The following is a 22,532-nucleotide window of genomic DNA, read 5'->3' on the forward strand; positions in this document are numbered from 1 at the left end:
AAGATGGTTGCAAAAGTGTGAAGGATTCTAGCTATAGTAATGGGTTAGAATGACATTTTCCTTAATAACTCCTTTTATAAATGTACCGCCCAAGCTGAATGTCATTATGAGACTATTTATAATTTAGAACTTTCCATCAAGATGATTTTATGCCCTGACATGACACTGAGTAGGCTGGAAACAGCTGTATGCCCCAAAGGATAATGAAATTAGTGGTGTTATTTAAGAGCAAAGGTATTAAATACAAAGTATTCTTTATAGAACTTCATGAGAATGATGGTGGATAATTGATTGCAATGTACAGTAAAATTAAACCTTTCAAGCAATAACAATTACAATAATAAATGTTATTCCACCAATAAAGTTTCCTCCCTCTAAGGAGATGAAAGTTAATTATAAATATAATTCTAACCCTTTGAGCTTCCTAATAAACTAGATGCATGGAATGGTACTACTACAGTTAAAGTTTTTGCTGCACACAAAGTGGGTATGAGAAAAGTTTTGGAAAAGACAATTTACCCAATATTTATGGAATGTCTTTACATTTATCAATTTCAACTTTGCATAAAATGAGTTTAACTAACACGAGCAATATCAAGAGGAAAATGTCAATTACTAGGGAACATGAGGATTAACTATTTATGGAAAACAATGGTCTACACCCCACCATTAACATAAAACTGTGAAAAGGACAACCAGACCAAAGTGCTTGCTTCCATTTTGCTTTATCTACTTTCTTAATCTATTAAAAATAAAAAATATTAGGTTATGTCTAATTTTCTCCTTATATTTAGGGGGCTTTTCACAAGAATTCAACTCTGTGGAGAATTCTGAACACAGTATTGTGAATGCTCTTCATGTCTTAGTCAAATGCTACCAGAAATGAGAGAAGAGTTTTAGTTCACTTATGTACTGCATGGTATAAAGGAAACCCCTTGACTTCTCCCAGTCCCAAATGCCTAACATATCTCATTTATAAAGTGAGATACTTAACATATGAGTCATGCACAAAAAACACTAGATCCTTTTTTAGAGTTCTTGAGAGCCCTGAAATTTTTACATCCAATACTTTGGCCACCTCATGCAATGGGCTGACTCACTGGAAAAGACTGATGCTGGGAAGGATTGGGGGTAGAAGAAGGGGACGACAGAGAATGAGATGGCTGGATGGCACCACCAACTTGATGGACATGAGTCTGAGTGAACTCCGGGATTTGGTGATGGACTGGGAGGCCTGGCGTGCTGTGATTCATGGGGTCGCAAAGAGTCGGACACGACTGAGCGACTGAACTGAACTGAAGTAGCACTGGAACACAAAGACTGTAGACATGAAAGCCAAAGAAAACTACTAATAAGAAATAACATACTACAGTATATCTTGATTATACAGGTCAAACCCTATTTACAGCAAATGCCATAAAAATTCAAACGAAAAACCTCAGCATGACAAAAAGATTCCCAATTCTGTGGCTGATAACCTAAACATCTCAAATAATACTCAGTATGTAACAATGTCCCTTACCAACTGAAACAGAAAAAAGGAAAAAGCGGGGAAAAGGTGGAAATTTCCCTATTATTTGCTTACACTGATCGACAAGGATGATCTAACCATTCTGTTCTAAATGTTAAATCATAATCCTATTGTTGGCTTATTTTAATTACACAAAGTTTGCATTCCATTGTATACCATAATTTTATAACAATAATAATATAATGCCAATAAAGCACTAATCATAGGCACAGATAGAACATAAAAGTGTGCCATAAATGATAATATATATGCCAATGAAATGCAATAAAGTTTGGAATTTTTTATTTCAGAGTAACAGTAACACATTTCAGAAAGAGTGTGATTTCAAGGAGATTTTGTGTTGGTTGCTCAGTCGTGTCTGACTTTTTGCAACCATATGGATTATAGCTTTCCAGGCTCCTCTGTCCATGGAATTTTCTAGGCAAGAATACTGGAGTGGGTTGCCATTCCCTTCTATATTGTCTTGAATATGGTTTACATTAGTCAGCACCTTTTTCCAGAAATTTTGATTACACTTGACTGAGATGACTTAAAGTCTGAAAAGTATATGATAAAACATTTCTAGAAGTCAGTAAAATGTGTATTTTACCACTATCAAAAAGAGTTTAATAACTAAAGAAACACAGAAATGACATGGACTTGAGGAAATAAATGAAGGTTAAATCTGCAGTTTATTAGTTGGAGAAATCAGTCCGGAATATTCATTGGAAGGACTGATGATGAAGCTGAAACTCCAATACTGTGGCTACCTGATGCAAAGAACTGACTCACTGGAAAAGACCCTGATGCTGGGAAAGATTGAAGGCAGGAGGAGAAGGGGATGACAAAGGATGGTTGGATGGCATCACCAACTTGATGGACATGAGTCTAAGTAAACTACATGAGTTGGTGATGGACAGGGAAGCCTGGCGTGTTGCAGTCCTTGGGGTCACAAAACATCAGACAACTGAGCGAGTGAACTGAACAGGTTGAGAATGCAAAAGCAGCAGAAGTTAAACTATGAGCCAGTATCTCTACTTACCCAAAGGGCATGAAGTCTGAGAGGAAGACACACAGAGGTTGTTCCTTTCACACCATAAGCACATCCTGCTCTAGGCCAATACTCCTGAACACAGAAATCTTAACAATCTCTCTTTAGCAGTGGGTCAGAAAGAAAAAGATAAATCCAATATTCTAGGAAGGCCACAAAGATGTAGGCACACAATTTTATTCATTCATCATACTTCTTGAAAGCCTACTATACCAATGCTTTCTTTTTTAAATCCTCTGGTTTTGGTCAAATGCATCTTTTCTTATAAACTGAAGTGACTTTTCCTTTAGGAACAAGGATGCTTATTTCTAAGATTTGCCTTTGGCCTACATATCCCAAAATAATTTTCTTCCTGTTTCTGAAAAGAGAGAAAGTTTAGTTCTAAACAGATGTCATATATAAATCAAAAGTAAAATGAACACTTAGTCTGCCTTCTGTACTTAAATTACCTACAGAAGTTGTTTCAAAATTAGACGTGAGGGCTTGGCAGAAGATAGAATATAGCTTTTACAGAACAGCAGTCTATCCTAGGAAGGAAAAAGGGAGGAAAGAAAGGAAGGTGGGAGAGGAAGAAAGAAAGGAGCAAACAAAGAAAGGTATGTTCAAGACTTCCAAAAAAGAACTTTATAAAAATTACTAAATATAAATATGTATAATGCATTTAATCCCAAAGCATATTACTTAGCATTTAAACAGCCCCACTGGCCCAGAAGTCTTTAAATGTTTTTTAATAGTTGACTCAAAATTCAAAGTACAGGTACATAGCATTTTGGAAATACTATGCAGCTCATTCTGAGACTTTTTTTAAATGCAATTTTATTCACAGTAACTTTTCCAGAAAAGAATAAAGAAAAGTCCAAAAGACAGGAGGAGATAATGCCAAAACATTTGTTTTCATTATTGTCAATTTAATAAAGTGTAAAGTGCTTCCCACAATGTCAGATACAGTCTAAAGATACTATGGAGGAACGTTGGTGATATAAGTATATATTCTATAGGGGTACAGTCACCTATAAGCAAAAGATGATAGTGTGGTACAGAAGAATGGATCCCAAACTTAGTGTTAGAGATCTAGGTTATAGCTTCAGATCTTATAATTATCACTATGTACTATATATCCCTACAAATAAGTTCCTGTACCTTTGATTTCTCATTTTAAAATAGGATAATACACCAACTGTTTTGCTTATTCCAGATGGTCAGCTGAAATACTGATAAAATATTTATAAAACATTCTGAGAAAACAATTCTAAAGTATGTTAAAATATTATTATTTTTCACTAATAATATTTAAAAGAAAACATCTTAAAGAAGATTTTACTCAGAAGAGTGGACACCTGACCAACTACTTCATATAACTTCCATTCGGCCTCTATTTCCACATCCATAAAGCAGGGAGAATCATTACTGGCCTAACTTTGTATTACAGGAGGCTTTCAATAAGGATAAAATTAGAAACTATATAAAAAAATCTTATAAACTATGAAAGGCTATTTCTATGAACTTAATGTTGATGTCACAACAAAATTCATACCTTGAAACTTGAATTTTGAAATATCAGGAAATGAGGACTTTTGGAAGTGATTATAATGATATCCAAAAAGCTTGCCCATTCCACCATGTGTGCAAAAAGGTACCATCTATGAAAGCTCCCCCAGGAAGTGGGACTTCATCAGACATTGAACCTGTCGATGCCATGATTTTGGGATTCCCAGCCTCCAAAACCGTGAGAAAAAATTTCTATTGTTTATAAGCCACCTACCCTATGGTATATATGTTGTTATAATAGCCCAAATGGACTAACATAGCTATGAAATAAACACAAATGATTATTCCTATTATTATTAAGTTTCTATTCTTAAAACTCTTTTTTGAAGTTGCTCAAATGTTAAGATAAATTGAGTTAAATCTCGATGTTCCTTATTAATTGGGCACAGGAAGCCTAGATACAAGGCAGCGCTCACCCAATAGGCAAAGAAAAGACTCTAGTTTGTTACATCTACAAGTCTCCAAACTCAAATCACACAAAGCCTTTTTTTGTAAAACATGTGCTCTTAAACAAGACAGCCCTACCGTCTGGTTTGCTATGACTTTGGACAAAATCTTTATAAAATATAAAATCTTTATGCTTCAATGGCAACATCGTAAGGTAAGATTAAATGAGTTAAAAGATTAAATTACACTCAAAATTATTAATTATCACTATATTAATATATTTATATATTAATTGATAATTGATATATTAATATATTGTTATATTAATTGATATATTAATATAGTGATAATTAATATAATGATATATTAATAGATTGTTGATATATTAATATAGTGATAATTAATATAATGATATATTAGTAGATCATTGATATTTATATTTAAATATTATTTAATATTATAATTATAAAAATTATAAAATTTCTACCTAACAAACCTCAGAAGAATCACTCTTGCTTCCCTTCAAAAGTACTAAAGCTTGATACGTATACACAGGAGCTATACTTCTCGTACGGTGACAGACCAAGCATAAGTTATAGACTAAACACATCTGAAAAACAACTCCCTGAGCACCGAAGGGAGAGAGTGAGTGCAGGTACACTTTGGAGAGCTGGTCAAAATCTGGAGAAAGGGAGAAACTGAACTAAGTTCACATTTTTGCACCTTTGGCATGAGGGCAGGCCACATTCACAGCGTGATGCTGGGTGGCTGAGGATCCAAAAGAAAGCCCACCACTTGCTCTCTGTTGACTGAGGAACCAGGGGCAGTACCCAGGGTACTTACGACTGCCACAGAGTGAGGAGGGAGACAACAGGGGAAAGCTGGAGAAGGAGAACCCTGGACTCTGTGCTAACGTCTGCCCAAGCCTCTGCTGCTGCTGCTGCTGCTGCTAAGTCACTTCAGTCGTGTCCGACTCTGTGTGACCCCACAGACAGAAGCCCACCAGGCTCCCCCGTCCCTGGGATTCTCCAGGCAAGAACACTGGAGTGGGTTGCCATTTCCTTCTCCAATGTGTGAAAGTGGAAAGTGAAAAGTGAAAGTGAAGTCGCTCAGTCGTGTCCGACCCTTAGCGACCCCACGGACTGCAGCCTACCAGGCTCCTCCATCCATGGGATTTTCTAGGCAATAGTACTGGAGTGGCTTGCCATTGCCTTCTCTGGCCCAAGCCTCTGGGTAACCCCCAAATCAAACACACACGAGACAGCCAGACTGCCACCTGGTAGGTTCAAGATACATGGACTGAACTGAGAAACAGGCTGCTGACCACCACAGGCAAGACAGCGTTTATAGTCAAAAGTTAAACACCCGCAAAAAAAAAAATTCCTCTCGTAACATTCACACTTTCCAAAGGACAACTCCAAAATTATCTGACAAACAAACATCAGGAAACTATGACCCATTTGCAAAGGAAAAGGCAATTAAAAGAAGAAAATTTTAAGATGATCCAAATGTTGAAATTATCAGACAAGGACTTTTCAGAGGCTGTTGTATATGTATAAATAATGTAAAACGCTTCACTTCCTAAACGTTTCTATGCACAGAAACCCTTGTCTATATGAAACAGTTACTTTGTTTATATCACAAGGTGACATTGAGTCTCATTCCTGCATGAAATTTTGTGAATAAATTCTGCTATCTTATTTTAAAAGTGTTCCATGAATAAGCACAGTCTGGACATGGAGCTATCAGCAAAGGAGCCCCAGCATTAGCTAAAAAAATCCTCAGAAAATTAAATTATTTTTTAAAAATCAAACACATTTCTATGTAACAATTATACCCTGACTATATATTCTCCTTTTTTCTCTTCACTCCAGAGTCATCATCACCTCATTTTTAGTCTGTTTTATTAACATATCTTTGAAAGGGGAAAAAAGGCTATTATAACTATGCTCAGTGATAGAAAATTATACTTGTAATGAATAGAAAGAAGAAATTTCAATATAGAAACTGAAATATTAAAAAAAGATCCAAATGAAAATTCTAGAATATAAACATGCAATAAAAATTCACTGGATGGACTAAGAATTGAGATAAAAAATAAACTTTAAGAAAAGTCAACAAAAATTATCCTATCTGAAGAAAGAAAAACAACTGCAAAAAAAAAAAAAAAGTACTAGAATGTGGGGGCATGATACCAATATTTAGAGTACCAGTAGTAAAGGAAAGAATTGGGAAGTATGAGATATTTTAAAAAAAAATAATGTTCCCAATTTCTCCAAATCTAACGAAAGACATAAATTTATGGATTTATGACTCTATGAAGGATTAACATGAAGAAAACCATGCCTATTATAGTCAAATTGTTGAAACCTAAAGTTAAAGAGAATTATCTTGAAAGCAGCCCAAGAAAGACAATGTATTACACACTGGGGATATGAATGATGATTATATGAATGATGCAGGACCAGCTATATAATTTGTGGGTGTCAATGTAAAATGAATATTCAAGGATCATTGTTCCAAACTATTAAGGATTTCAAGACAGCAGCAGCAGAAAATGTAACCAATCACAGATCCTTTCTAAATATGGGGCCCTCTGCAGCTGCAAAGGTCACATACCCATGAAACTGACTCTGAAATGATCATTTACTTTCATCAGGAATTATGGAAGCCAAAGATGGCAAACAACATTCCTCGAATGCTGAAATAAAAAACCGTCAACCCAATAGTCTGTGGTTGTTGCTGCTTAGTCGCTAAGTCATATCTGATTCTTTTGAGACCCCATGGACAGCAGCCTACCAGGCTACTCTGTCCATATCCAGAGACAGAATCCTTCAAGAACAAAGCCAAAATAAAGGTACTTTCAGACAGTGGAAAACTATGCTGTTACCAGCAGATATATGCCATAACAAATACTAAAGAAATTACTTCAGGTTCAAGGGAAATGAGAGCAGAGAGAAAACTTGAATCTTCAAGGATAAATGAAGAACACTGAAAACAGTAATAACTATCTGGATTTTGTTCTTTATCCTAAAAGCATCAACGCAAGTTTTTTTAAAAGTCTTTTCAGCCATAATATGGAAAACAAGCTGTAGGTAAGTTGGTGGTATATGAAAAAATGGAAGTGGGAAGACCATCAAGAAAGTTATTGTTGTCATCTTGGAAAAAGATGTACCTAGGATTCTAGCAATAACAAAGATGGAGAAAGTCCATGTTTGAATCCTAAGTAGGCTCTTCCCAACTACACTGGACTACACTTCAACAGGAAAAAAGTACAAAGTATTTAATCAGCTGGAGATACTGGCAGAAGATATAGCTTAGCTTAAGCTTCATTCTCTTTTGGAAGGGCCCCAGAAATATGATCACATCATTATGTGCTTTGGTAAAATTTGCAACAAAAAAAAAAAGAATATTTTCCTTGAAAAGCTTCCGCTCCCCCCTCCAAAAAAAATTATATATGCTTCATGCCCAAATTCTGAATTCACATTAGATAATCAGACAAAGCTAAGTAGCAAAAAAGGGAGAGATGAAAGGTATATTAGAAATGAAAATCAAAAGCTATTTTAAAAACCTTCTTGGATATTTAGCTAAAAGTCTTGAATGATGAGAGTCAATTAAAAAGCACTCCCACAAATTAAATTAGTAACATTCAACCTAATGGTCTCTAAATCAATAATGTAGTATGTTCAAGATTCATATAATTATACCTGTTAGTAATCAAGATTTTCTTCCTGAGGAGTCATTTCTAAAGGTAATAGAAATAAAGAGGCTTTGAGGGTTACTGCATTTAATATGCATCATTTCACTTTCACAGCAAAGGCACTGGCTAGGTTTTCCCAGAGGACTGTTTTGTCACAGTATCTCTCTGGTTACATATTCACCCAATTTCAAAAAGAAAAAAAAAAAAGTCATCCAAAACCTTAAATTCTGTGTTAAGCTACTATCTCTGTGATAGAATATTTCAAATTAATGTGGTTGGCTCTTTCACTAAAGGACTCTTCTCCCATATAACCCGAAGGAATGGGAAGGAATGGGAATGGGACTTATCTTCCCAGGAAGTAAAATGTACTATGGTTTTAAATGTGATGGGTTGAGTAGCACAGAATGAAGATTAATGGAAGTAAAATTTAATTCTTGTTCAATAGGCTCAAGTGGAAAACCTAAAAGACTCCATACAATTTGAGCATTAAAGAAGAAGCCTGAATCAAAAATGAAAGTGGACAGCTAAAATCCAGGAGAGAAAAACTCTTCAAAAGAATCATCTTCTACTTCTCTGATTCTCTGACTTTCCTTTCTTCCTTCCCATCAAATAAAAGCCAAGTATCACATGATTTGTTTGTTACATAAAGCATAAATTATGTAAAAAATGTAAACCTTATAAGGCAACTATGTTTAACCCATTTTATGTTTCTTAAAATAGTATTCTTATGACAAGGAACTACTGTATAACTATTTTACTTTTTAAATTATACTGACTCATCTGTCCATCTGTAAACTCTTTATTAATGAAGGCTATCTATGATTATAAAAAATTAACTATTTTATATTAAACAGTAAACTACATTGTGACCTTTTAATACATTTATCTTTCTTAACTACAATAAGCCAGGAATAATTACACCCATTCACTGAGCTAATAATCATTTTAAAAATACTTCAGAAACATTTTAGTGTTTAAGTTCTAGGACCTAGATCTTCCCTAGTCAAAATGTGGTTCATGGACGAGTAGTGGCATTGGCATCATCTGATGGGTCGTTAGAAATGATAATCGCAATCCCCACCCCAGACCTATTGAATCAGAATCTGTGTTTTAACAACAGTGACAGGTGCTTTGAATGCCCATTAAATGCAGACGTCTGTCCTAGGTAATGTTTCTGACAAAAGAAAAAAAAAACAGCCGATGGTTGAAGTTAAAACTGAAAGCAAACAAACCAAAAACATTTTCAAGGTATGACTCAATGTTTAATGATTAAATCAAAACTTACAGAGGGATATGGAACTGGCATCTTAGATCATATTCAAAGTTTATACTCTACATAGGATCAAAGTGACATAATGGTGGCATTTAGTTTCACTGACATATTTTCATGGGACTAAACACTCTTAGCTCAGATGGTAAAGAATCTGCCTATAATGCAGGAGACCAGGGTTTAATCCCTGGGTCAGAAAGATCCTCTAGAGAGGGGCATGGCAACCCACTCCAGTATTCTTGCCTGGAGAACCCCATGGACAGAGGATCCTGGCGGGCTATAGTCCATGGGGCTGCAAACAGTTGGACACGACTGAGCAACTAACACTAAACACTCTTTAAAGACTCCTTGGGGTGCCCCTGAAGCATCATGTGATTCTTAACCTTTAAAACTAGCAAGATAAGACATAGGCTTCTCTTGTTTTTAAAGGATGCTTCACTGCTGCAAACATTGTTAAAGGACTTCTCTATCTCCAAAATAAAAAGACATAATCATGATTTAATTGTAACTATACTCTCAAAGTATTAATATGCCACCAGAGGACCCTATATTCAAGAATTTTCAGTGACTTAAGACACCAACAAATTTGGTACAAACTGGATAGAATTTAACACCAAGATAATCTCTCTTTAAATGGTTAATAAAATTATTCTCAGGAGAGATCCACAAACAATACAAGTGGAAATAATACATACTACCTTGCTAAATCTAAATCTGACCTTTTACCTAAGAACAGTAAGTGACTTGAGTGCCTAATCTGGAAACAGCATCATTTTGGAGTGAGGCACAGTTTTCATCCACTGCCATGTGTACACCTAGGAGGGTAGGTAGCGGTACTGGTGAGCAACCCAGGTAACAAACAAAATGAGTTCCACATATGTGCTGTCATGCCTGAGCATTCAAAAGCTCAGCTCTGCAAAGCCAGCAAGTTGCTTCTTAGCGTTCAGTCTCAGGAAGTAGTTATCTATTGATGAGAACTTTGATAGACTTATAGTTTTATCACCATATAAAGAATAAATATTCTCTGTGTTTATATGCTCCAAGCAATGTTCAATGCAGAACATTAAGAAGAGAGTTAGAAATCACAGATAAATTAAGGTAAGTCCAGTTTTTATTTCCAATTTGGACACGCCTTTGACTTTGCGCTGAATATTTAAAACGTTTAGACTTCTGCATTAATTTGTAATACTATTACTTGAAATCAATCTATTCCATAGATAAGTCACAAAAATAAATTAATAAATGTTTCTAAATCAATTTTTTAATTAATGTATTAAACACATGAGACTACTTCAAATAATGTGAACATCTGAGTAAATGAGTTATTCAAATTAACACAAATCCATCTACATAAAGTTCAAAGAAAACCCAAAATAAAAATAAGACCAGATATGAATAAGCTATGGCTTCTGGCTTTAATACTGTTCTTGTTCAAGACACTGACTTTCTCCCATCAGACACATCACATACAATATAGGTGAGTGACATTCTGAGGTTAATAACTTTTCTCTTTGTTTAAACAAACTACAGATCTAAAAGAAATGCATCCACCTTTAAAAAGCAATTACGCCTTCATTCTTGAGACTATGTTTGCCCTGGCTAAGCATGCCATGAGGTTTGTAAATATCAGATTGTGTTGTATCAGCAAACACCTGTTAAGATTTACCATCTTGAACTACAACTGATTTGAAATAATTGCACAGAATAAATTGATTGCCATAAGGCTGCAATTCAAATCAACTGTACAAAAGTATGCTCTGACTCTACCATGTGCCAATGGGTGGGAATGGGAGGCTGGTAAGGACATAAGGAAGAGTAAGTTACAATTCTAGTCCCCACTAACTGCCCTTATCTTCCTAATTCTTCCAAATATCTGCCAATTTTAGACACTAATAAACCTCTATATGTGTATTAGGACAAATATCAAAAGACAGTAAAATTAACAAAAGCAACATCAGGAAAAATGATAACGTTCTCATTAGTAGTCCATAATCAATTACAATTTGGTAAATTAAGAAATAACTGATTAGCTGGATATAATAATCATCACAAACATACAAAGGCCTGGGAAACAGGACATATAACACATACATAAAACACATACCCTTGTTAAGTACTTTCTTGTATACGGTAATTCTCTAAGATGACTTCAGGTAAGATAGACTGTTACGTAATAGAAAATCCAGTATGATTTAAAAGATAAATTCACTAACTGCTGCTAGATATTTACTGCAAGGAGATCCAATCAGTCCATTCTAAAGGAGATCAATCCTGGGTGTTCATTGGAAGGACTGATGCTAAAGCTGAAACTGCAATACTCTGGCCATCTCATGCGACGAGTTGACTCACTGGAAAAGACTCTGATGCTGGGAAAGGTTGGGGGCGGGAGGATAAGGGGATGACAGAGAATGAGATGGCTGGATGGCATCACCGACTCTGTGGACATGAGTTTGAGTGAACTCCGGGAGTTGGTGATGGACAGGGAGGCCTGGCGTGCTGTGATTCATGGGGTCGCGGAGAGTCGGACATGACTGAGCGACTGAACTGAACTGAACTGATTTATGTTTATTTTGGTATTATGTTTGTATATATACATATGGTTCAGTGGTAAAAGAATCCGCCTGACAAGGCAGGAGTTACAGGAGACCCAGGTTCTATCCTTGGGTATGGAAGAAACCCTGCAGAAAGAAATGACAACCCACTCCAAGTATCCTTGCCTGGAGAACCCCATGGACAGAGGTGCCTGGCGGGCTACAGTCCATAGGGTCGCAAAGAGTCAGACAAGACTGGGCACATATGCATATACAAACCCAAAAGTTATCTACTATGATACTTTCCATATAGCATGGTTCACTCTGGGATTTAGAAAACATGGTAAGATGATAAGATTATAAATTTGAAAGCCTTGCAGGTCAACCAAAATATTCTAACTCTAAAATTATTACAATTATGTAAATTTAAATCTAAAAACAAGTCCATCAAATATCAAAGTTTATTACCACAAAACAATCTGCTAGAAATTCTTAAATTACCCCTTTCCCATAGGAGACATAAGCAGTTAAAGGATGTTGCTAGAACCCAGGAGCAAGTAGCTAAGTCTACAGTTTCTTTCTATAAAAAGGCTGAGCAGGCAGCTGATGAGCAGTTTCCCTTTTAATTAGAGAAGTTTCCTGATTAATTAGTCCCAGAACACTTAATGTTAAGACAACACTTAATGTAAGACTACACTGTGCCACTGGGATGAACAATTCTCCTCACGGTACTACTAAGTATCATCTTTTCTCTAAGATCAAGCTCAACCTGTTTTCTGATCAACTGGGAAAGGATCTTCTCTCACAAAAAGTGAGTTGGAAAAACTATAACTACTCTTTTGGGTATCATCAGACCCAAAAGGAAAAAAAAAAAAAAAAACATGATTGGGGAATTCCTTTACTTCCTTAATTTAAGGTTCTCAAATAACTTTATTTACTTAGAAAATCTTGATTTTCAGTAGTATGCAATAAAGATCAATTTCCTTTTTAACTGCATGATCAACTCTATAGTTGATCTGAATGAGACAGAAATTTTGTAAGCAAACGCAAATCATCTTTGCACATACTTGAGCTTTGAAACCCATCAAAGTAAAGATCGTGGGATTCTCTAGGCAAGAATACTTAAGTGGTTTGCCAATCCCTTTTCCAGTGACAATTTGTCAGAACTCCACCATGACCCAGCCAGCGTGGGTGGCCCTGAACAGCATGGCTCACAGCTTCCTTGAGTTACACAAGGTTGTGACCCATGCAATCATTTTGCTTAGCTTTCTGTGATTGTGGTTTTCATTCTGGAGGCTGTGGGATTATAGTTCTACCTTCCTGATGGAAGGGACACACTGGGGAAAACTGGGTCTTGCTCTGGGGGACAGAGCTATGCTCAGTAAATCTTTAATCCCACTGTCTGCTGATGGGTGGGGCTGTGCTCCCTCCCTGTAGTTGTTTGGCCTGTTAGTTGCTTAGTCCTAGAGTCAGCAGGCTCAGTTATAGGGCTATTGGCAACCTCCAAAAAGGACTTATGCCAACATCCACCTCACAGGACTGCTGCTGCCATTGCCCGTGTCCCTTCAGCAGCCCACGGCTGACCCAGACCTCCACAGGAGATGCTCACTCACTCACAGGTAGGTCTGGCTCAGTCTCTTGTGGGGAGACTGTTCCTTTCCTCTGGGTCCTGGTACGCACAAGATTTTATCTGTGCCCTTTAAGAATCTCTGTTTCCCTCAGTCCTGTGGAAGTTCTGAAATCAAATCCCGCTGTCCTTCAAAATTAGATTCCCTGGTATTCCTAGTTCCTCTGTCAGATCTCCAGGTGGGGAAATCTGACGTGGGGCCTAGAATGAGATGGGAATACCAGACCACCTTACCTGTCTCCTAAGAAACCTGTAGGCAAGACAAGCAGAAACAGTTAGAACTGGACATAGAACAACCAACTGGTTCAAAATTGGGAAAGGTGTACATTGAGGTGGTATACTGTCACCCTACTTATTTTATATGGAAAGTACATCATGCAAAATGCTGGGCTTCACTGTTCACAATCTACACTGTGGCAATCAAGATTGCCAGGAGAAATATCAACAATCTCAGATATGCAGATGATACTTTAATGGCAGAAAGCTAAGAGGAACTAAAGAGCTTCTTTTTTTTTTTTAATATATGTATTTATTTTTGGCTGTGTCAGGCTTAGTAATTGCTGTGTCAGCTTTAGTTGTTCCAAGGAATGTGGGATCTTACTTCCCTCACCAGGCATCGAACCTGCGTCTCCTGTACTCCAAGGTGGATTCTTAACCACTGGACCAGAAGGGAAGTCCCTAAAGAGCTTCTTGATGAATGTGAAAGAGGACAGTGAAAAAGTTGTCTTAACACTCAAAAACCGAAAATCAAGGCATCTGGTCTCATCACTTCATGACAAATATGTGAGGAAAAGGTGGAAACAGTGATAGATTTTATTTCTTTGGGCTCCAAAATCACTGTGGACAGTGACTGCAGCCACGAAATTAAAAATCGCTTGCTTCTTGGAAGAAAAGCTATGACAAACCTAGACAGTGTTTTAAAAAATGGAGACATCACTTTGCCAACAAAGGTTCTCCTAGTCAAAGCTGTGGTTTTTCCAGTAATCATGTATGGATGTGAGAGTTGGACCAAAAAGAAGGCTGAGCGCTGAAGAACTGATGCTTTTGCTGTGGGAGTGGAAAAGACTCCTGAGAGTCTCTTGGACTGCAAGGATATCCAACCAGTCAATCCTAAAGGAAATCAATCCTGAATGTTCATTGGAAGGACTGATGCTGAAGTAGAAGCTCTAATACTTCGGCCACCTGATGCAAAAAACTGATTCACTGGAAAAGACCCTGATGCTGGGAAAGATTGAGGGCAAGAAGAGAAGATGACAACAGAGGATGGGATGGTTGGATAGCATCACTGCTTCAAAGAATGAGTTTGAGCAGACTCCAGGAGATAGTGAAGGACCAGGAAGTCTGGTGTGCTACAGTCCATGGGGTCACAAAGACTCGAACATGACTCCGCGATTGAACATCAAAAGCAAAGATTTGAGGTCCCTAGAAAGTAAAGTAAGAGAGCCTCAGAGACTTTGATTAAATAATCTGTATGAAAAGACAGAACCTTTCTTAGTGTACCTAAATACCAAGTATAAAAATGGGTAAAAAAATTAACCTAAGCATTCAATTAAAAATTACCAATTATACTTTTTCAAACACGAACTCAAGGTTCAAGAGTTCAATGAAATTGCTCCTTTTCACATCATTTTTACAGGTATCAAAGTAAAAGTTACATGATGCTGTCTTCAAAAAATTAGTCATCTATTAAAAGATTAAGTAGCTTTTTTAAACATGTCAGAAATCATCCTCTTAAAGGGTAGAAGTGATTGAATTATTCTGACAGTAGTAACAAGTAAAGCTCTCTCTTGTAGAAGAAAATGTTCATACCTATAATATTCCAATCCAAAAATTTTAAAGTTCTGAGCAACTTTTACCTAGATCCCCTGGAGAAGGAAAAGGCTACCTACTACAGTATAGTACATGGGGTTGCAAAGAGTAGACACAACTGAGCGACTTTCACTTTCACTTTTCACTTTTTTTCACCATTTATAGGGATAAAAAAAGTTTGTATGTAAAAAATTAAAGTCTTTTGTGTGCTTAATAGAAGTAATAATTCATAATATAAATTGTGATAGTAGAAAAAATAAAGATTTAACAGAGAAAAACGAAACAAATGAGAATCATATTAAATTGTTTTGGTATAACTATTCTTTCAAAATTGCAACACATTGAATTAATTACAATACTTAGTTTGAAACACTCTATGGAATGAATATATTAAGATAAAAGCCAGTTTGTACATTAAAGCTTTAAATCTGAAAAAATTTTGCAGCATCAAGAGTATCCCCAACATGGCATTTACCTAGTATTTTCCTGAAGCAGTTCAAGAAATTTCACAAAGAAACTGAATTTTTCTAAGGCTATAATAAGCTTAAATTTACTCAGTGGTTCTTCTGGGTTTTTTCTCTTTGCTTATTTTTTTCCTGTTTGATGAAAAAAGGAAATAGGAACTAGAATTGAGTCTGCAGTAAGAGACATAGTCCATGTCAAATTTTCGGGTCTTTGTATGTATATCAATAATTACATATAGACTACATAATCTGGAAAGAAGTAATTATAATAAGAAAGAATAATTAAAAAGACAACTTTTCAAGGACTAGTCTTGTGTCTGGTCCCCAAAAGCTACTTAAATGTGACGAAAAAAGTGAGGCTTCTGATCTATAACTTGAAATGTTCTATTTAAAAAAACCCAACACTCATAATTTCTAATCCAATTCTTCACATACAATGTCACAGCCATTAACTCCTACTTTTTTTATTCAAATCATGAAGTACTAACCTAAAGAATTTAATTCACATAGACATTCAACAAATATTTAGTAAGGACTAATGCCAGGCTCTGGGAATACAAAGAACAGCAAAATGACAGTTTCTGTATGATGACACAATCTACTGTCTTGTTAGTTTAAAAATCAACTAAAAGCCATGAAAGTAAAAAGCAGCCTAATCTGAGAAATTCACTGGTAATGTGAAATCCAGCAAATAAAAAACAAATTAAAAAAAAAACCCACTTTTCAGAACTACATATGACAGTTAAGAAAGGGAGGTAGGTAATAAAAAAACATGAAATATATGATAGAGAGACAAAGAAATATAAAGTATAAAGGTAATCAAGCAAGAAGTTGCAAATAAAATTGTCACTAAAATACAAGCAGAAATACATAATATGCTGGAGGAGGGGGGATCTTTGTGCCTGCCTCATGGATATCTGCTGTCTTTTTTTTTTAACCTTGGCACTAATTAATAGTAAACATGTGCTGTGCTTAGTCGCTCAATCGTATCTGTCTCTTTATGACTCCATGCAACCCCAGGACTCTCTGCAACCCCATAGCCCACTAGGCTCCTCTGTCCATGGGGATTCTCCAGACAAGAATACTGGAGTGGGTTGCCATGCCCTCCTCCAGGGATTTTCCTAACCCAGGGATCAAACCCAGGCCTCCCTCACTGCAGGAGAATTCTTTATAGTCTGAGTTACCAAAGAAGTAAACTTATCTAAGCACAAATTTGAAAGGAAAAGTAAATTAAAGCCAAAGAAAAACCCTGGAGAAAACTTATTACACTATGAAAGTGTAAGTGAAGTGAAGTTGCTCAGTCGTGTCCGACTCTTTGCGACTCCAAGGACTGACTGTAGCTCACCAGGCTCCTCCGTCCATGGGATTTTCCAGGCAAGAATACTAGAGTGGGTTGCCCTTTCCTTCTCCAGGGGATCTTCCCGACCCAGGGATTGAACCCAGGTCCCCCGCATTGTAGGCAGACACTTTACCGTCTGAATAAAATATAAATATGCTCTAGAAATATGTGCAGATAAGTCCAACACAGTTATTATAAAACTGGGACCCAGGAATCATATTATAACCTCAGCCTCTTGAAAATTATGAGATTTAAGGAAAATATTAGTGCTTTCCTCTTGTCTTTAGTTCTATGGCTATAAATACAGTTTTTATGCACTGAATCCATGCTCAGCAATAGCCCAAAAGTCTTCTCTCAAAACAGTATACTCCTACTTTAATTCCTTAGAAAATCATCTTTTCCTTTAATTTACCTCAAAACTATTTGCTATGTTAAAAGAATAACAAAAACAATACTTAGTACTAGAAGCAGAACATTATCACTTAAGTACATGAAAACAATTAAGAATACATTTTAACTTTTTATAGAAACATATCGATCAATGCTGGGGGGAAAATTCTGAAGTCTCATATTCACATATATAATCAAAGTTTTTATACCTGTGGTTGTCCATATTGATATGATAGAAAATGAAAGATCTCAGGTAATGAGAACAAAGAAAATTTAATAAAATTTATCCTATGAATAACAAGCAAAGGCATAATTATGTATTAAGAAACCATCAACCTTATTATACAAGAGAAAATAAAAGGTACATTTTCTTAAAGAATCTCAATAATTCTTAAGTTTCCTTTAATATAAGACCTTCCAGTATGTACATGTTCAAGTCATTTCATTACAACACAGTGGGTATTCTTTAGTGTCCTTGCTCCCCTTACTTTTTTGAAAGCCCAGAGATAAATCCACACACCTATGGACACCTTTATCTTTGACAAAGGAGGCAAGAATATAAAATGAGGAAAAGACAGTCTCTTTAACAAGTGGTGCTGGGAAAACTGGTCAGCCACTTGTAAAAGAATGAAACTAGAACACTTCCTAACACCATACACTAAAATAAACTCAAAATGGATTAGAGAGCTAAATGTAAGACCAGAAACTATAAAATTCCTAGAGGAGAACGTAGGCAAAACACTCTCTGACATAAATCACAGCAGGATTCTCCAAGACCCACCTCCCAGAATATTGGAAATAAAAGCAAAAATAAACAAATGGGACCTAATTAAAATCAAAAGCTTCTGCACAGCAAAGGAAACTATAAGTAAGGTGAAAAGACAGCCTTCAGAATGGGAGAAAACAATAGCAAATGAAGCAACTGATAAAGGATTAATCTCCAAAATATACAAGCAGCTCCTGCAGCTCAATTCCAGAAAAATAAATGACCCAATCAAAAAATGGGCCAAAGAACTAAACAGACATTTCTCCAAAAAAGACATAAAGATGGCTAACACATGAAAAAATGCTCAACATCCCTCATAATCAGAGAAATGCAAATCAAAACCACAATGAGATACCATTTCACACCAGTCAGAATGGCTGCTATCCAAAAGTCTACATGCAATAAATGCTGGAGAGGGTGTGGAGAAAAGGGAACCCTCTTACACTGTTGGTGGGAATGCAAACTAGTACAGCCACTATGGAGAACAGTGTGGAGATTCCTCAAAAAACTGGAAATAGAACTGCCATATGATCCAGCAATCGCACTCCTGGGCATACACACCGAGGAAACCAGAATTGAAAGAGACACATGTACTCCAATGTTCATTGCAGCACTGTTTATAATAGCGAGGACATGGAAGCAACCTAGATGCCCATCTGCAGATGAATGGATAAGAAAGCTTTGGTACATATACACAATGGAGTATTATTCAGCCATTAAAAAAAATACATTTGAATCAGTTCTAATGAGGTGGATGAAACTGGAGCCTATTATACACAGTGAACTAAGCCAGAAAGAAAAACACCAATACAGTATACTAACGCATATATATGGAATTTAGAAAGATGCAAATGATAACCCTGTATACGAGACAGCAAAAGAGACACAGATGTAGAGAACAGTCTTTGGGACTCTGTGGGAGAGGGTGAGGGTGGGATGGTTTGGGAGAATGGCATTGAAACACATATGTTGTCATATGTGAAACGAATCACTAGTTCAGGGTCGATGCCTGTTATAGGATGCTCGGGGCTGGCATGCGGGGATGTCCCAGAGGGAGGATAAAGGGAGGAGGGACGTGGGAGGGGGGTTCAGGAGGGGGAACTTATGTAAACCTGGGGCGAATTCATGTCAATGTATGGCAAAACCAACCAATATAGTATTGTAAAATAATTTGCTTCCAATAAAAAATAAATTAATTACCAAAAAAAAAAATTTTAAAGAATTATAAATTTTCTGGAGAAGTTTATATAAACTTTATGGCGATATCAGTAATATACCCATACAAGAGTCTGTGACTTTTATAATACCAATGGTACAGACTCAGCAGGAGTAACCCCATTCTATCAAAAAGCTCACTTCCTACAAATAGACAAGATGATGAGAAAAGAACAGCTATGTAATTAAGCAATGCCCTGCCTCTCAACGAAACTAGTGTTGACTATTATTTGACTAACATATAGCATTGAATTTTTAAAAAATAAGCCATGTAAAGAAAAAGCAAATAGCTACCTGGCTAAATGACATATAAAGTTTACTTTAGTTGTGGAAACTTAAAAGAAAATGCAACTGTTTCCATAATTTCACTTTTCAAATATTCACTAAATTTCATTTGATCATTAAAAAAACACAATTTAAACATTTCCTCTTGAGACTGTCCAGTAATTATAATTACAGTACATTCCACTAAAATAGGGTAAAATTTTTTCTTTAGCTACATGTTTTATTAAAAGCCATCTGCTACAATAATACACTGGAGAACAGAGAAAAGACAGGCTTTACTCTGAGCAGTACCAATAACCTGACAAGTAAACACAGTGAAGCTTTATCTGTCCATACAATGCTCAAGAAAGCAGAGAACTTGCAGAATCTTAAAACAGGCCACTCTTACTGTGGTTTTTTATTTATATTCCAAAAAATATTGTTTGGCAGCAACAACCAAACTACCAACTACTTCCAACTTTGCCCTTTTTAGTCTCTGATAGAGGTTTAAGCATATGCTCTCTGTACTATGTCAAATTAGACTTCTTCTTTGCAAGTTTTACTGTTTTGTACTTAGCCAGTAGATGGTATTTTTCAGTTCACTGATTTTAAAAATGAATGTGCATTACCATCCTAGCACAGTACCTGACACACAATAGGTACTCATTTACCAAATAGATACTGTAAAATTACTTGTTCAAATTCTATTACTTCAACTCTAGGTACATCAACCAATTATGATGATTACATCAACTCTAGGTATATCAATTAAATATAAATATCCATTTTGATATGACATATTTTCTGAGGTTTTTCACTTCATGTATTTATTCTAAGAAGAATAAACTTTTATAATGTTCTTTTCATTTCACCAGGGGACAAACACTGACCCATAAGTAGTGGATGTAGTTAGCCAACTGTGGTGGAAGTGAGGGAAGGAAGAAGCACACTGACTTCACCTCCTAAGCCTTCCAGGATAATCCAAGCTAAGTCACCAGAGGGCACCTGAATCATTATGGAAGCTACTCCTACACTCTACTCCCTCCCCTATCCCACTCAGACATATTAAATTCCCATCTCAGGCATCAACTTCCCCATGAAGTCTTCCCTGACTCACCCAAGCAGAGCTGCCACTACCTCCTTCATATTCCACACACTTGGTTAAAATACCTATTATAACCTGTATCATCATATATTTGATCTATCTGCATAAAGGTCTGGCTTTCCCTAGGCCATGCTCCTTAAAGCTGTGAGCCCCTTACCGCACAGGACCTGGCCCATAAAAGATGCTCAGTAATGAGTTACTGAATGAGTGAATTAATAAGTGAATGAAACTTTATCTGCCTTGCAGATAAAGAAAACCGCAATTTGGTTCTACCAAATTGATTACATCATATAGTCATTAGGAGTGATTTTTAGAGAATATCATTTAACTTCATGATATACTTGAATATGCATAATGACTAAATAATAATTCATATAATCATTATAAAGCCAAGTTTAAAGATTCAAACATTCCATGATATTCACTAGCCAGAAGGAAAAAAAAAACAAGACAAATCTGATTTTTCATACTTCCAAAAAGATTAATGCTTAATTCTATCAGCTATTGTTCACATCATTTGCTCTCATGAAAACTATGTGACTGGAAGTTGACTAAAGTGGCAGTATACACTGATACAAATATCCATTATTACTAATATCATACATTCATATCTTAAATACACACTATGTGCCAAGCACCTTATCATCTTACTTAATTCCCACAACAATTCTAGTAGGTACTACTATTATCTGTGCTTTACAAATGATGAAGCTGAGGCTTAGAAAGTTGAGATAACTTCTCAAGATCACAAGTTAATACATGGCAGGGATGAGACTCAAATTCAGGTCAATCTAGCACTAGAATTTAAACCCTTTAAAAAGAAATTGCGGGTGTGCTGCCTGTGTGCTCGTTCCGGGCGGACCTGGTACCTCTTTTGTGAAGCGGCAGCTGAGGAGACTCCGGCACTCGCCATGGTGGACGAAAAGCCCAAGGAAGGAGTCAAGACTGAGAACAACGATCATATTAATTTGAAGGTGGCGGGGCAGGATGGTTCTGTGGTGCAGTTTAAGATTAAGAGGCATACACCACTTAGTAAACTAATGAAAGCCTATTGTGAACGACAGGGTTTGTCAATGAGGCAGATCAGATTCCGATTTGACGGGCAGCCAATCAATGAAACAGACACACCTGCACAGTTGGAGATGGAAGATGAAGATACAATTGATGTATTCCAGCAGCAGACAGGAGGTGTCTACTAAAAAGGGAACCTGCTACTTTACTCCAGAATTCTGTTCCTCCAGACCAAGAAGACATTCTCAATTAGAAAACCGCAATTTGGTTCTACCACACCCTGACTACTACAGTACAGTTTCTCTATTCTTTCATTTTCCCCTCCCCCATTCCTTTATTGTACATAAAGTAACTGGTGTATGTGCACAGGCATACTGCATTTTTTTTTTTAACTAAATGGCCAATGGTATGTTTTGATCGACATCAAATGGAGATGGGATGGGGAAAAATACTGATTCTGTGAAAATACCCCCTTTTCTCCATTAGTGGCATGCTCATCAGCTCTTTATATTCCAGTAAGTTATTCTGCTCTCACTGTTTAACAA

At 36.4% G+C, this 22,532-nt stretch overlaps 2 protein-coding genes across 2 annotated transcripts in view; one reads left to right on the forward strand and one right to left on the reverse strand.

Annotated features, from left to right (window-relative positions):
- Positions 1-22,532, reverse strand: part of RABGAP1L (RAB GTPase activating protein 1 like) — a 729,399-nt gene that overhangs the window by 491,551 nt on the left and 215,316 nt on the right. The gene's annotated exons all lie outside the window — the stretch shown is intronic.
- On the forward strand, positions 21,815-22,456 carry LOC129551354 (small ubiquitin-related modifier 2). The gene has a single exon (XM_055419207.2). It carries the CDS (start codon positions 21,888-21,890, stop codon positions 22,173-22,175), a length of 288 nt encoding a protein of 95 aa, XP_055275182.2. The 5' UTR covers positions 21,815-21,887; the 3' UTR covers positions 22,176-22,456.

Source organism: Moschus berezovskii, chromosome 17 (assembly GCF_049115385.1).
Source record: "Moschus berezovskii isolate FMDL1 chromosome 17, NW_MosBer_1.0, whole genome shotgun sequence".
NCBI classification, from domain to species: domain Eukaryota; kingdom Metazoa; phylum Chordata; class Mammalia; order Artiodactyla; family Moschidae; genus Moschus; species Moschus berezovskii.